General features: G+C 38.5%; 1 protein-coding gene across 16 annotated transcripts in view; it reads right to left on the bottom strand.

The window, feature by feature from the left end:
- TRIM37 (tripartite motif containing 37) overlaps positions 1-15,996 on the bottom strand; it is a 126,438-nt gene that overhangs the window by 92,926 nt on the left and 17,516 nt on the right. For all 16 annotated transcript variants that reach the window (XM_054457918.2, XM_054457916.2, XM_063655646.1 and 13 more), the window contains exons 4-8: positions 14,647-14,763; positions 10,342-10,429; positions 7,453-7,575; positions 6,116-6,239; positions 1,980-2,047 (exon numbers count right to left, since the gene is read on the bottom strand). In XM_054457918.2, the coding sequence (XP_054313893.2) occupies positions 1,980-2,047; positions 6,116-6,239; positions 7,453-7,575; positions 10,342-10,429; positions 14,647-14,763 (520 nt within the window). The remainder of the gene's footprint in view (positions 1-1,979; positions 2,048-6,115; positions 6,240-7,452; positions 7,576-10,341; positions 10,430-14,646; positions 14,764-15,996) is intronic.

The following is a 15,996-nucleotide window of genomic DNA, read 5'->3' as shown; positions in this document are numbered from 1 at the left end:
GGTACAATCATAGCACACTGCAGCCTTGAATTCCTGGGCTGAGGCAATCCTCCCACCTCAGCTTCCTGAGTAGCTGGGACTACAGGTGTACACCCAATCTCAATACTGTTTTGTTAAAAACTAAGACAATGGCCTAGGCCTACACATGGTCAGGATCATCAATATCGCCACTTTCCACCTCCACATCTTGTCCCATTGAAAAGTCTTCACGGGTACTAGCACATATGGATCTACAATACTAACAATGCCTTCTTCTGGAATACCGTCAACGTTTTTTTAAAAAGTAGGAGTAAACTCTAGAATATATTCTAGAATAATCAATGGTATGGTATAGTAAATACATAAACCAGTAGCATAGTTGTTTATTATACTTATCAAGTATTATATACCATACATAATAATGTGTTATATTTTTATACAACTAGCAGCGCAATATGTTTGTTTACACCAGCATCACCATAAACACATGATTAATGCTTTGTGCTACTACATTACAATGGCTATGATGTCATTAGACATCACTACTAGGCAACAAAAATATTTCAGCTCCATTCTAATCTTATGGGATCACTATCAAATATGCAGTCTGTCATTGACCAAAAGGTCATAATTTGACACGTCTGTATATGGGAGATGTGTATAGGTTATATGAGAATACTGTGCCATTTTATATAAGGGACTTGAGTATCTGAAGATTTTGGTATCCATGAAGGTCCTGGGGCCAATGCCCCACAGATATATATGTGTGTATGTAAAAAGAAAAGGAAAAAAGAATGGGGATAATGAAGAAAAATAAGAGTATTTAGTAAATATTTATGTGCTGAATCCTACAAGCCAAATTGTCAATCAAGTACAAAGATAAAATAAAAATATTTTCAGACAATGCAGTCAAGAAAAATGTGTTCTGATTACCCTTCCTGGAAAGCTACTGAGGGAAGTGGGATATTAAAACAAAACAAGTAAACCAAGAAAGTGGAAACCATAGGAATCAGGAAACATGACATTCAATACAAGAAAGATGTGAAGGGAATCCCCAGAATGATTAAGATAAAAATCTCAGGAGACAGCTGTGTATAAGGCATAGAGAGAAATTACAAAAAGCAAATTCCAGACAAGTGAATGTATCAGATATTTACGCAACACTACATATTTTATTTACTCATTTACTATATGCTTCATATTCACCCACCCTAATCTAAAATATAAACTCTATGAGGACAGAATTTTACCATTTCGTTCACTGCTGTATCACCAATATCTACAATGATGCCTGCTATTTAGGACTTAATTGTTTCCTCAATAAATAAAAATGCTAAATTTTAGCATAATAATCGCTACATGTAAAGTAACTGGCAATAATATCTCAAAGCCACCACTTAAGTCACAGTGTGGGGAGATTTTAACCTCTTATACATTCAGATTTCTATAGAAATAATTCTGTTCTTACAAAGCAGAATGCAGTTCTAATGCAGTTCCCAAACATGAAGAAAAAACTTGAGAAGAATCAGCTGATTCCTAATTTCATAAAAATCTCCATTATAACACAAAGATCAACAGATCTTTTGATCTCATACAGATAATCTCTGTCAAAAAAAAAAAACTTTTATAACATACAGAGAAGGCTGAGCGCGGTGGCTCACGCCTGTAATCCCAGCACTTTGGGAGGCTGAGGCGGGCAGATCACCAGGTCAGGAGATCGAGACCATCCTGGCTAACATGGTGAAACCCCGTCTCTACTGAAAATACAAAAAAATTAGCCGGGCGTAGTGGCGGGCGCCTGTAGCCCCAGCTACTCAGGAGGCTAAGGCAGGAGAATGGCGTGAACCCAGGAGGCGGAGTTTATAGTGAGCCGAGATCGCGCCACTGCACTCCAGCCTGGGCGACAGAGCCAGACTCCGTCTCAAAAAAAAAAAAAAAAAACTATAGTATACAGAGAAAAAAGGATAAAGACTATTTCATTACATTTAATATTTCATCACCTGGTGCTCCACCTCCTGAAGTAAGGATTCCAAAAGCTCTGTTTCTTGGGTTAGAGATGTCTTCTGACCTGATGAAAAATAGTGAATCATCAACACTTGGGTTCATTACTGGTTTAAAAATGAAATTAACTTCCAATGAACATATTTAATAACAAGAAATACACTTCAAGTAAGCAAAATTCTTCATTACAGCTACCCTAAAAATTCTTATTCAACTTTAAGAGGTTGAATATTATAGTAGCCTTGAAAATGGAACTTCAGAACCAATTCTAATTAGTTTTAGACAATATATCACTGAGATCAAATTCATTTAAGAAATGAAATGTGCAATGACAATATACTTTAAGCAAAAAATGTACTTTTCTAGATTTTCATATTCCCTTGGGAAGAAGCAATAACATGAATTTCATTCAATCAGCTATTCTGAAATGATTTTTCACCAAATTTAACTGTGGCTTAAAAGAGAATACAAAGTGGGCCAGATTTTTAGGTTAAATGTCAGCAAAAGGTCTGTCCTGTGAATATACAAGGACTGTTTAAAAAAAAAAAATGCCCACAGAGATGAACAGTCTCAAAAAGTTGGAGACAGAAAAGGATAAACAAATTATTACTGGCCAGGGGCCATGGCTCATGCCTGTAATCCCAGCACTTTGGGAGGCCAAAGCAAGAGGATAACTTGAGCCTAGGTATTTGAGACCAGCCTAGGTATTTGAGACCAGCCTAGGCAACATGGTGAGACACAGTCTCTACAAAAAAATAAAAAATTAGCCAGGAGTGGTGGTGCATGCCTGCAGTCCAATTTACTCAAGAGGCTGAGGCATGAGGATTGCTTGAGCCCAAGCGGTCAGGGCTGCATGCAGTCATGCGATGAGCCTTGATCGCACCACTGCAGTCCTTCCTGGGCAACAGAGTGAGACCCTGTCTCAAATTACAAACAAAAAAATTATCATTACAGAAATTATCCTTATAGAAAAGGAAGAAAGTGCTTTATATGTTTTGAAACAAAAAGAAGATAGGTATGCTTACCAAATCAGGCCATTTTCTTTGTAAACCCAAAATTTGAAAAACTGGAAGTACATCCATGAGGAAAGCAAAAGTTTTATCAATCTGTAGTGTTATTTGATAAGGAAAAACATTTAATAGGTAGAACTTTTATTTATTTTATTTATTTATTTTTTGAGATGGGGTTTCACTCTTGTTGCCCAGGCTAGAATGCAATGGCGCAAACTCAGCTCACCTCAACCTCCGCCTCTTGGGTTCAAGTGATTCTCCTGCCTCAGCCTCCTGAGTAGCTGGGATTACAGGCATGTGCCACCATGCCCGGTTAATTTGGTATTTTTAGTAGAGATGGGTTTCTCCATGTTGGTCAGGCTGGTCTCGAACTCCCAACCTCAGATGATCTGCCTGCCTCAGCCTCCCAAAGTGCTGGGATTACAGGCATGAGCCAAGGCGCCCGGCCTTTATTTATTTTTATTTTTATTTTTTGAGACAGGGTCTCATTCTGTTGCCCAGGCTGGAGTATAGTGGCGCGATCTCGGCTCACTGCAACCTCCACCTCTCAGGCTCAAGCGATCCTCCCACCTCAGCCTCCTGAGTAGCTGGGACTACAGGAGCACACTATTACACCTGGCTAATTGTTCTTTCTTTTTCTTTTTTTTTTTTTGGTAGAGATGGGGTTTCGCCACATTGCCCAGGCTAGTCTTGAACTCCTGGGCTTAAGAGATCCACCTGCCTCAGCCTAGAACTTTTATTTTTGAAACAAAACTCAGAATTTCTAGGTTGCAAAAAGAGTTAAAATAAAGTATTAGCTAGAATCTAATATTAACAGACATAATTTCTACTATAACCACATCACACAATCCTAAAACATTAGCCTATGGACAACATTACGATACATAATTAAACTTAAAAATGAGTGGCAGAGGCCAGGGGTGGTGGCTCACGTCTGTAATCCTAGCACTTTGGGAGGCCAAGGCAGGCAGATCACAAGGTCAGGAGTTTGAGACCAGCCTGGCCAATATGGTAAAACCCTGTCTCTACTAAAAATACAAAAATTAGCAGGGCGTGGTGGCACGCGCCTGTAGTCCCAGCTACTTGGGAGGCTGAGGTAGAAGAATCGCTCGAACCTGGGAAGCGGAGGTTGCAGTGAGCCAAGATCGCGCCACTGCACTCCAGCCTGGGCAACAGAGCAAGACTCCATCTCAAAAAAAAAAAAAAAAAAATTAGTGGCAAAGGTCAGGTGTGGTGGCTTACGCATGTAATCCCAGCACTTTGGGAGGCGGAGGCGGGTGGATCACCTGAGGTCAGGAGTTCAAGACTAGCCTGGCCAACATGGCGAAACCCCATCTCTACTAAAAATACAAAAAATTAGCCAGGGGTGGTGGCACGTGCCAGTAGTCCCAGCTACTCAGGAGGTTGGGTAGGAGAACTGCTTGAACCCGGGAGGCGGAGGTTGCAGTGAGCCGAGATAGTGCCACTGCACTCCAGCCTGAATGACAAAGCGAGACTCCGTCTCAAAAAATAGTAATAATAATAATAAATTAGTGGCAGATATTATGGTATGAATTAAAAATCTGAGGCTTATAAGACTATTCTAAAGATAAACTAACCCTGAAAATATCCTTTTCCCCACCTCTTATCCTTAGAAAGAATCCTATTTAATCATAAAAGCTATCTTGGAAATCACAAATTATAATTTTTCATAATGAAAAATAATTTGAAAGCCACAAAAGCAGGGCAAGTTCAGTTATTGGAAAGGGAAGTTATTTCACAGTTATACAGGTAGGAAAATTAATAAACTTAAGAGATCTGTACTGTATTATTTGACTTCTGGTTGATTCAATTAAATAAATGAAGCAATGAACAAATTCACTCAAGAAAAACAAGACCACATGCAAATGTTTATTTGGCTACGACTGAAGATCACATCACTAGTCAAGATCCGCTCAATTTTAAAGTCCTAATACATATCAACATCCAGTACTCTACATGGCTTAATGAACTTAAAGGGATCTCAAATATTATCTAGAGTTCTGAAAAACTAAGATCACCTACATGTATGACTGCAACTGAGGATCTAAGAACGATTTTCACTTACATGAAATCTTTAAGTGGCATTGTGACCGGTATAATCAATACCTACAGGTTTTGTCTAATTGCTCCACTGGGTGGATGAACTGTGCTTTCCAATCTAACTACTAGAAGAATGATTGTTTAAGACTATTTGCTACTTGGTCTGTGGGAAAAAAACTAAAAATCAGATATTAAATAGTATAGGATTATAATAGAAAAGCAATTCATGAAATGATATACAAATATACAAACTCAAAGATATTTGCATCTCATTTTTAAAAAGTTAAAAATAAAATGGATAAAATCATTATTTTGGATGACACAAAGACATGGCTAAAATCCTGGAGAATCAAGATAGCCAAAAAAAAAAAAAAAAAATTCTTTGTTCACACCTTATTTAAAGTATATATATTTCACTTTGGTCTATGATAAAAAATGCAAAGCTGGTTTTAGTCAGCAAAACACTGGAAGGACTAAGATCACCAAAACAAATCAAACAAAACAAACTATAGCATTGGATCAAATTCTTACTTAAAATTTAAGTTTAATACCAAGCTCCACAATCAAAGAAGAATGAAGGAATCTTTGAAAAGCAAAAAGGTCAGCAATAAATATAATTAAGCATACGTAAAATGAACCCTACTAGAAATCAAAAGCTGAGACTTCAAATCTCTAAGAAAAAGCTGGCAGGGGATGACGCTGATGTTTACAAATGTCAGTTTCTTCATCCCCAATGAAAATGGATGGACAGGATATGGAACGTTAGTAGAAGGAATTCTGTTAGATTTGGAGAAAAAGCTACCTAACAATGATGCCCACTGGCCATTAGGATTTTCATCCAAATGGCTATGAAAACTTGGATTTTCATCCAAATGGCTATGAAAATTTTTCTCTCCTATCGTTTCTAAATACAAGTCTAACATTTATCTGTCTAAATTTTAACAACATGGAGTTGCCTAAAATCTCAAGATTCCTTCCTAGGATCACCACCCTTACTCTTCAAAGACTGAATCTCAAAGAAGCTGAAAGCACCAGGTACCTCAGCAGCATACATAAACACTTACCCATCAGTGTTATAAGCTTATTCTTCAGCTGTGTGTCTAACCGTGCGATCATCATCTCCACTGCATTCCTAATTTCCCGAACACGCTCATCTTTTGCATTTCTTACAGCTTCTACATTCCTTTCCTAGAAGATAAAGAGGTAAGAATAATTTTAATTGGGTAAATTTTAAAAACAGAGCATCACATTATAATATTGCCAAGAATAGATAATAGGAAAAAGGTAGTTAGAGGAAGGTCAAATGGAAATGACCCAACTCGCTTATATTTCAAAATGGCAGACATGCAATCAAAAACACAAATTTTCTGCATAAAGAATGTTATAAATGATCACTTGGTTCTTGATTCCTAAAGGGGCAAAACAAAGAAGGCATCTGTTTTTAATTTAGGATATGGTCCACAAACTTCATTTTAAGTTAGGAAACGGTCCATAAACCTCATTTATGACTGTCATTCTGACAACTTGAAACAAAATGTATTCTAAAAACATGCTTAGTATTTCATTCTTGGGGGCTTATCACATTTTTTCACAGAAATAACATTATAAATAGCTCACTAAAGCTGTTTGACCTATACAATATCTAAAGAGTAATGTTAAATATTGCACTTTCAACTCTGTGGAGTTCTGAATCAGGACATCACAAATAGTTCATTCCTTAGTAAAAGAAACTCACCCAAAAGTTGGGGATCCAAAGAGTGTATAGCTTAATGAATGACTGTAAAAGTCAATACTGATTCTGTTTAGAAGTAAATTATTGGGGCCGGGCACAGTGGCTTACGCCTGTAATCTTAGCACTTTGGGAGGCCAAGGCAGGTGGATCATGAGGTCAGGAGTTTGAAACCAGCCTGGCCAATATGGTGAAACCCTGTCTCTACTAAAAATACAAAAATTAGCTGGGTGTGGTGGCGGGCACCTGTAATCCCAGCTACTCGGAAGGGTGAGGCAAAAGAATCGCTTGAGCCCGGGAGGTGGAGGTTGCAGTGAGCTGAGAGCGCACCATTACACTCCAGCCTGGGCGACAAGAGTGAAACTCTATCTCAAAAAAAAGAAAAAATAAGTTAATTATTGACTCTGTAGCAAACAGACTTTTTAAATTCACTGATTTTCTAATTCTGCGTAAGTGGTAATTCTCTGACTCCAACTGCTTCCTTACAAGCCAGGGGCTCTGTATGCAAATTTCTCAGATACTCTGAAATTTATGGGATTTGACTATAGGTACAGCCTACCAAATTTGCAAATCTTGAAAATCTTGATTTCAACATCTGATTAACTTATATTATATAAATATATTATTATATATTACAGATTAAAAACAATTATATTTTAGTAGTAGTCTTACCACTTCTTGAACTAAGCTGATCAGTTCCATGAGACGCCGACGAAGTTTGGCTACCTCTTCATTCACTTTAGTGACATGTTGCTCATAAATTTCTGCCAAAGGTTTAAAGGTATGTCCGCCATGCTATTTAAATTAGAGTAGCTTTAGAACACTTTCACATATCTCATCTGCATTTACATTCCTTTGTAACACTCTATGGACACTAATAAACTGGTAAATATTTCAAATGAACTTTATCTTATTAGCTAATTTAATTTTGTTGAAGCAGGCTAGTGCCTGCTTAAAATCACTTGGTCCATGTAGGAACTCTTTTAAGACTGTAAATAAAGGGCTTTAGCAAAATACTCATTTAACTAGAAATTAACTTATTAAAAAGAACCAAAATCTTTAAGCACAGCTCAAATTATCTGCCACAACCTTATCAGCCAGTCACTCTTCTCTAAGGCAACACTAGTCTTCTTCCATGTCCTCAAACTTCTTTCCACCAGGACTTTACAAAAATTACTCCCTCTTATTAAAAAATAATTCTCAGCCAGGTGTGGTGGCTCATGCCTGTAATCCCGGTACTTTGGGAGGCTGAGGAGGGCAGATCGCTTGAACTGAGAAATTCATGACTGGCCTGGCCAACATGGCAAAAACACGTCTCTACTAAAACACAAAAAGTAGCCACGCATGGTGGCGCACATCTGTAATCCCAGCTACTCAAGAGGCTGAGACATGAGAATTGCTTGAACCTAGGAGGCAGAGCTTACAGTGAGCTGTGATCGGGCCACTGTACTCCAGCCTGGGTGATAGAGACTCTATCCCAAAAAAATAATAATAATTTTTAAAAAATAAAAACCAATAATAATAATAATAATAATACTAATAATAATAACAATGCTGGGCACGGTGGCTCACGCCTGTAATCCTAGCACTTTGGGAGGCTGAGGCGGGTGGATCACCTGAGGTCAGGAGTTTGAGACCAGCCTGGCCAACATGGTGAAACCCCATCTCTACCAAAAAATACAAAAATTAGCTGGGCGTGGTGGCATGTGCCTGTAATCCCAGCCACTCGGGAGGCTGAGGCTGGAGAACCACTTGAACTCGGGAGGCGGAGGTTGGAGTGAGCTGAGATCACTCCACTGCACTCCAGCCTGGGTGACAGAGTGAGACTGTCTCAAAAAAACAAAACAAAACAAATAATAATAATAATTCTCCATCTTCCCTCTCCCATCTTGGTTTGTCTTAATCCTACTCATCCTTTGCACTTAGCTCAGATTTACAGGATCAGCTGCTATAGTTATGCATCCTCATCAGCTCTCTGTATTTATTCCTATAATTTATCAAGCCAATTAAGTATGTAATTAATTGTTTGATATGTTCATCACCAAATCCCTAGTCTTTACCACAGCTGAATGAATTAGAAAGACACTTGAAGAAAAAGCCCAGGATACAAAATTAACAAAAGCAATGAACCCATTTTCCATCTCACAGAGTTACTACAGAGATAGAAGACTGATACAAGTTAGCCTCACAAATCCAGTTGCATTCAGCTCAAAGAACAATTTTTATAGCTAACTACCTAAAAATAATTTTGATTGGTAACCAGAATTATTAAATTTTTAATATAAGAAACCCCGTATAAGTTCTTACTAGAATTGTCTTATTTAGCCAAAGTATCCCATTATTGTCTCCAAAAAAGATGTAGATTTTTACATGTTTAAGTATAGAAAAAAACATTTCTACTGTCTCTTATAAAACCTATGTATTTAAAGTATTAAATGTGAGAACTTAATTTTTTCTAGTCAGCACATTAATATTCAAATTCTAACAGAAAGCTCTCTGAATTGAGCTCTACTCAACCAATCTGGCCTGCCACTCTCTCTGTAAAACATACTGACTGATGTCCACAGAATGATCAATTCTCATGGCAACTCTAGATACCTATCCACTTCCATTTCCCCCATCATTTATCTTTCCTAAGAATCTATTGTGTTTATTCTCAACCTATTTATGACAATTGTACTTATCATTGTAAGGAGATCATTTAATTAAGTATTCAGAGGCTGGGCGCGGTGGCTCACGCCTGTAATCCCAGCACTTTGGGAGGCCAAGTCAGGTGGATCACCTGAGGTCAGGAGTTCAAGACCAGCCTGACCAACATGGAGAAACCCCATCTCTACTAAAAATACAAAATTAGCCAGGCGTGGTGGTGGCGCATGCCTGCAATCCCAGCTACTAGGGAGGCTGAGGCAGGAGAATCACTTGAACCCGGGAGGCGGAGGTTGCGGTGAGGCAAGATCCCACCATTGCACTCCAGCCTGGGCAACAAAAGCGAAATTCTCAAAAAAAAAAAAAGTATTCAGTAAACAACAGAACATGACTTTAAAATAAAAAAGCTGCTTCTAAGAAAACTAACTTCAATGCTTCAGGCTCAATAGGTAGACTGTCTTTAAAAATTGCTCTTGAATTCAACTGGAAAAAAATCTAAAAAATAAAAAATAATTATAAGATCTAGATATGCGCACTCATGTTGTTTCACAAGTGTCTAAGTTCTTGCTCCATTTTAAAGGAACTAAAATTGGAAATGTTGGCCAGTACATCTGATCAACTGACCTTTAATGAAAAAAGTGACCTAGATCCTACAACAAAAAGATCTGCAAATGAATAGAGGATATGTTTTATAGGTGTTAGAGATTAAAATATTTATGTAAGGGGTCCATCAAACTGCACAAACAAGATTCTTCTGGAATAACAGTACAATACCTTTAATAAAGTGTCTAGAAAGCAGATGCATTTTAATTTTCGTTCTAAGAGAGCATAATGACACCATTTTCTATCTGAATAAGTATTTCAGTGCCTTCTAGCCTCTAACTTAAAAAAAAATACTGAATTTGTTCTGCTCACCATTCCTCCCCAAAGTGCACACTGATGGCAGATACACTTCTTACAAGTCCAGCAAAATACACTAAGTTTTTCATGGTGATTTTCACATCTATACATTATGAAAAGAAAATAAAGTTATAAATTAAATAAAATTGGAACATAATCACCTCCACAAATTCTTAAGCTTGGGCAAATTGGTCAATTTTAAATGATTATATCTCAAGAAACACAGTATAAAATGTACTCCATGGCTTCTGTAAAGTAAGCTAAAGAAGTTTATGCGGACATTTTTTTGTAAAGTACTGTTTTCATTGATCTGGACTTTATAATCACATGCAAAATACAGATTTGCTTCTTAAAAACGTAACATATATTGCATCATTTCCAAGCAGCACTACAGATGATATATTCTACTGTACTACTACATTTTGGGCATGTGCTTAATAATCATATTGATTATGCAACCATACCTACATGAGCATGCACAAGTACTTTTCCTACAGGTTCAACGATAACAATAATCAAGACACATGATTAACTGAATGATTTAATACTAGACCCTCATGGAAAATGAACAACCCGATTTTAAACGTTCTTTTAAACTGGATATTCACATGAAAAACAATAAAGCTAGACTCTGTTATGGATTGACTATGTCCCCCCTCAAATTCATAGGTTAAAGCCTTAACCCCCAGTGTGAATGTATTTGCAGACAGAGCCTTTAAGGAGGTAATTAAGGTTAAGTAAGGATCACAAGGGCAGGACCCAAATCCAACAGGACTGGTGTCCTTTATAAGAGGAGGAGACACCAGGCGTGCACGTGCACATAGCAAAGATCATGTAAGGACAGAGCTAGGTGGTGGCCATCTATAAGTCAAGGAGAAAGGTAGGCCTCACCAGAAACCAACACTGCCAGCATTTAATCTAACACCTATCAGAACTGTGAGAAAATAAATTTCTATTGTTTAAGCTACTCAGTTGGCAGTATTGTTATGGAAGACCTAGCAGACTAATACAGACCCTTACTTTACACCATATACACAAATAAACTACAGGCCGGGTGCAGTGGTGGCTCATGCCTGTAATCCCAGCACTTTAGGAGGCCAAGGCGGGTGGATCACTTGAGGCCAGGAGTTTGAGACTGGCCTGGCCAATACAGTGAAACTCCTTCTCTACTAGAAATACAAAAAATTAGCTGGGCGTGGTGGTGCACTCCTGTAACCCCAGCTACTCAGAAGGCTGAGGCATGAGAATCGCTTGAACCCGGGAGGCAGAGGTTGCAGTGAGCTGATAATCACACCACTGCACTCCAGCCTGTGCAACAGAGCAAGACTCTACCACAAAAAAAAAAAAGAAAGAAAAGAATGAAAGTTTAACATCCGGAATATATAAGTAACACCTGTAACTCAACAAATAAATTTTAAAAACTCTAATTTAAAAATGAGCAAAAGATCTCCGGTAAGCATATGAAAAGATGCTCATTACTACTAATCATTAGAGAAATGTGAATCCTAACCTCATACCATATTAGGATGGTTGCTATCAAAAAAACAAAAAAGAGCAAGTGTTGGCCAGGATGTGGAGAAACTGGAACCCTTGTGCACTGCTGGTGGGACTGTAAAATGGTACAGTCACTATGGAAAACACTACGGAGATTCCTCAAAAACTTAAATTAAAAATAGAATTACCATATGATCTAGCAATTCTACTTCTGATTACATAACCAAAAGAACTGAAAGCAGAGTCTCAAAGACGTGAACATCCATAGTCATAGCAGCATTATTCACTACAGCCCAAAGGTGGAAGCAACACCAATTTTCACTGAGAGATGAATGGACAAAAAAATGTGACATATACATACAATATAATATTATTAACCCTTAAAAAGGTAGGAAATTCTGACACATGGATGAACCTTGAGGACATTATGCTAAGTAAAATAAACCAGTTACAAAAAGAGAGGTACTGTATGGTTCTACTTATATGCAGTATCTAGAGTACTCAAATAGATAGAAACAGAAGTACAATGGTGGCTGCCAGGGGCTGGTGGGAAGAAGGAATGGGGAGTTGTTTAATGGGTACAGTTTCAGATTTGCAAGTTTAAAAAGTTCTGGAGATTGGCTGAACATGTGAACATGCTTAACATAACTGAACTGTACATTAAAAAATGATTAAGATGGTAAATTTTATGTATATTTTACCATAATTAAAATGTTTTAAGTATTCTCTTGTTTATAAAGTAGACATACTCTTGCATTTTTTTTTTTTTTTTTTTTTTTTTTTTTTTTGAGACGGAGTCTAGCTCTGTCATCCACGCTGGAATGAAGTGGTGCGATCTTGGCCCACTACAACCTCCACCTTCTGGGTTCAAGCAATTCTTGCTGCCTCAGCCTCCCAAGTAGCTGGGATTACAGGCACCTGCCACCACGCCCAGCTAATTTTTGTATTTTTAATACAGCCAGGGTTTCACCATGTTGGCCAGGCTGGTCTCGAACTCCTGACCTTAGGTGAACCACCCGCCTCGGCCTCCCAAAGTGCTGGGATTACAAGCGTGAGCCACTGCACCTGGCCCACTCTTGCATTTTTAAAAAAGCATTTCATTGGTGAAGGACACTGAGCTTAGAGAAAATACTTACATAGGTTTATATTTTATATTTCTAATTCAGAAGTAATCAGAATATAAAATGGGAAATTAATACAAGTTAGAAGAAATACATCAGGTACTGTTTGGCAGCTCATTTAGCAAGACTTCCAAAAGACCAAATTTATAATATAGCTTTTACAACATAGAAAATTTGCCAAAACTCCTCTTAATCAACAGCCTGTATTCACTTACAGCAAGGGGAGGCCAGTAGGCATCCAACAGCAAATAAGAAAGACTAGCAGGTTAGCAAACCATAGCAGTCTATTCCTTTTGAGAGGCTCTAATAGAAGAGGCCCAATAAGAGGTAAAAGGTCTTTCCAAATAGTAATACCCACCACTTCAGAGGAAAAACACCTAAGTGTTCACCAAAGAAATGTACCATTGTATAGAAAAGAAATTAAATAATTATTTTTGGTGAGACCTCTACAATGCTACAAGTGACAGAATTCCTTAAAAGTCCAGTTAAACTTGAATAGTAGGTTTTTAGTTTAGTTTTTTTTTTTTTTGGGAGATGGAGTCTCGCTCTGTCACCCAGGCTGGAATGCAATGGCACAATCTCAGCTCACTGCAACCTACACCTCCTGGGCTCAAGCAATTCTCCTGCCTCAGCCTCCCAAGTAGCTGGGATTATAGGCGTCCACCACCATGCCCGGCTAATTTTTGTATTTTTAGTAGAGACAGGGTACTCCATGTTGGCCAGGCTGGTCTTGAACTCCTGACCTCAGGTAATCCACCCACCTCAGCTTCCCAAAGTGCTGAGATTATAGGCATGAGCCACCACACCCGTCCGAATAGTAGGTTTTAATTCTGATTATGCATTAATGTGTTATACTACCATAATTAAGCCTCTTTCTTTTTTTTCCCCCCCTTTTTTTAAGAGATGGGGTCTTGCTATGCTACCTAAGCCACCTCTGGGCTCAAGAGATCCTCCTGCCTGAGCCTCCCAAGTATCTGGGACTATAGATGCATACCACCACACCCTGTTCTCTTATTTCTATGGTTCTATTTCCTCAGTATAATGAAGAAACAGATAAATTTTTTTCTAATGACCTGTGAGGTTTCAACCTCTTGCTTTACCATGTTGTGACTCTATAGAAAGTGACAAGGCTTTATTTCTAAACATTCAAGGGTCCTGGAATCTCACTTAATTCAAGTTATTTTATTATTGCTGGACAGTGAAGCCTTACAATTAACCATGTTGTAGCTTCTTCATCTATAAAAACAAATCACTGCCACATCACTCTTTCCTTTCTTTACCTGCTCCTCATAACAACTCTCCAGATATGTTCAAAATTCTTCAATCTGGAATATAAGACCATTTATTCATTCTTGTCCCTCAAATGACTTAACACTGTATTATCACTGTGCCCCCATTGAACAGTTAACAGAAATCATGTCTCATTTACCTCTGTATGCCTATCATCTCGCAAAGTACTTTCTGTGTGGTGGGAGGGGAGGGCGAGAGGTATCTGTGTGTATACATGGCATAAAATAACTGTTGTTAAATAAACACAATAAGAATATGTTACTTAACAGTAACAGCACATGACTGAAAGAATTAAAAACAAGAAATATAACACTACTTATTCATAAATAACTAAAAGGCAACTACCAATATAGTGTCATTAAACAACACAAAGGCAAAATCCATTCAACACTGAACAAAGAAATTGAGGACATACTTGTCCTTTTCATTTTCTTCATGTTTGGTGAGACTGCAGAGTTGAAGAGTATCAAGCTGTTGTGTTACTTCTTCTGCCCAACGACAATTTACTAGTTCTCGCAGCTGGAGTGGAGCACTGGGGAGAAAATCCATACACATACACTAATTCAGGAATTTGAGATTATTTTATAAAATAAATACATTTCTCAAAATAGAGAGCACAATAATACTCATACCATAACACTATTTTTTTTTTAAGAGATGAGTCTCACTCTATGACCCAGGGTGGAATGCAGCGGAATGCATGATCATGGTTCACTGTAGCCTTGACCTCCTAGGCTCAAGCGATCCTCCTGCCTCAGCCTCCTGAGTGGCTGGGACTACAGCAGCACACCATCAAACCCAGCTAATTTTAAAATTTTTTGTAGAGACAGGAATCTCGCTGTATTTCCCAGGCTGGTCTTGAACTCCTGGCCTCCAGTGATCCTCCCAAAGTACTGGGATTACAGGTATGAGCCACTACCTGGCCCCATAACACTATTAAAACTAAAAAAATAAAATAAAATAAATAAAGACACAATGAAAAATGTTACCTGCGACTTATTTTCACCACATTAACACGTCATTTACGAAAAGAAACAAAAAGCTAAACAAAAACATATGATTCAGAATATGGACTGAATTCTCAACTTCTGAGTCTAAAGCTGTACTGTTGGCATGGTGGCTCACACCTGTAATCCCAGCACTTTGGGAGGCTGAGGCAGGTACATTGCTTGAGGCCAGGTGTTTGAGACCAGCCTGGGCAACATGATGAAATCCTGTCTCTACAAAAAATTAGCCAAGTGCGGTGGCATGTGCCTATAGTCCCAGCTACTCATGAAGCTGAGGTAGGAGGACCACATGAGCCAGGGAGATTGAGGCTGTAGTGAGCCAAGATCATGCCTCTGCACTCCAGCCTGGGGAACAGAGGAGACCGTGTCTCAAAAACAAAACAAAACAAAACAAAACACAAATCCACAGCTGTACTGTCCAAAACGATAGCCACTAGCCACCTGTGACTCTTTTAAGTTAAAATTAAATAAAAATAAAATTTTGGCTGGGTGCAGTGGCTCACACCTGTAATCCCAGCAGTTTGGGAGGCCACGGCGGGCAGATCACAAGGTCAGGAGATCAAGACCATCCTGGCCAACATGGTGAAATGCCGTCTCTACTAAAAATACAAAAATTAGCTGGGCATGGTGGCATGTGCCTGTAATCCCAGCTACTTGGGAGGATGAGGCAGGAGAATCACTTGAACCAGGAAGTCAGAGGTTGCAGTGAGCCAAGATTGCACCACTGCACCCCAGCCTGGCGAAAGAGTGAGACTCCA

This window comes from Pongo pygmaeus, chromosome 19, assembly GCF_028885625.2.
Source record: "Pongo pygmaeus isolate AG05252 chromosome 19, NHGRI_mPonPyg2-v2.0_pri, whole genome shotgun sequence".
Classification (NCBI taxonomy): Eukaryota; Metazoa; Chordata; class Mammalia; order Primates; family Hominidae; genus Pongo; species Pongo pygmaeus.
Note: the sequence above shows the minus strand (reverse complement) of the source record. Positions and strands in the feature narration are given on the sequence as shown.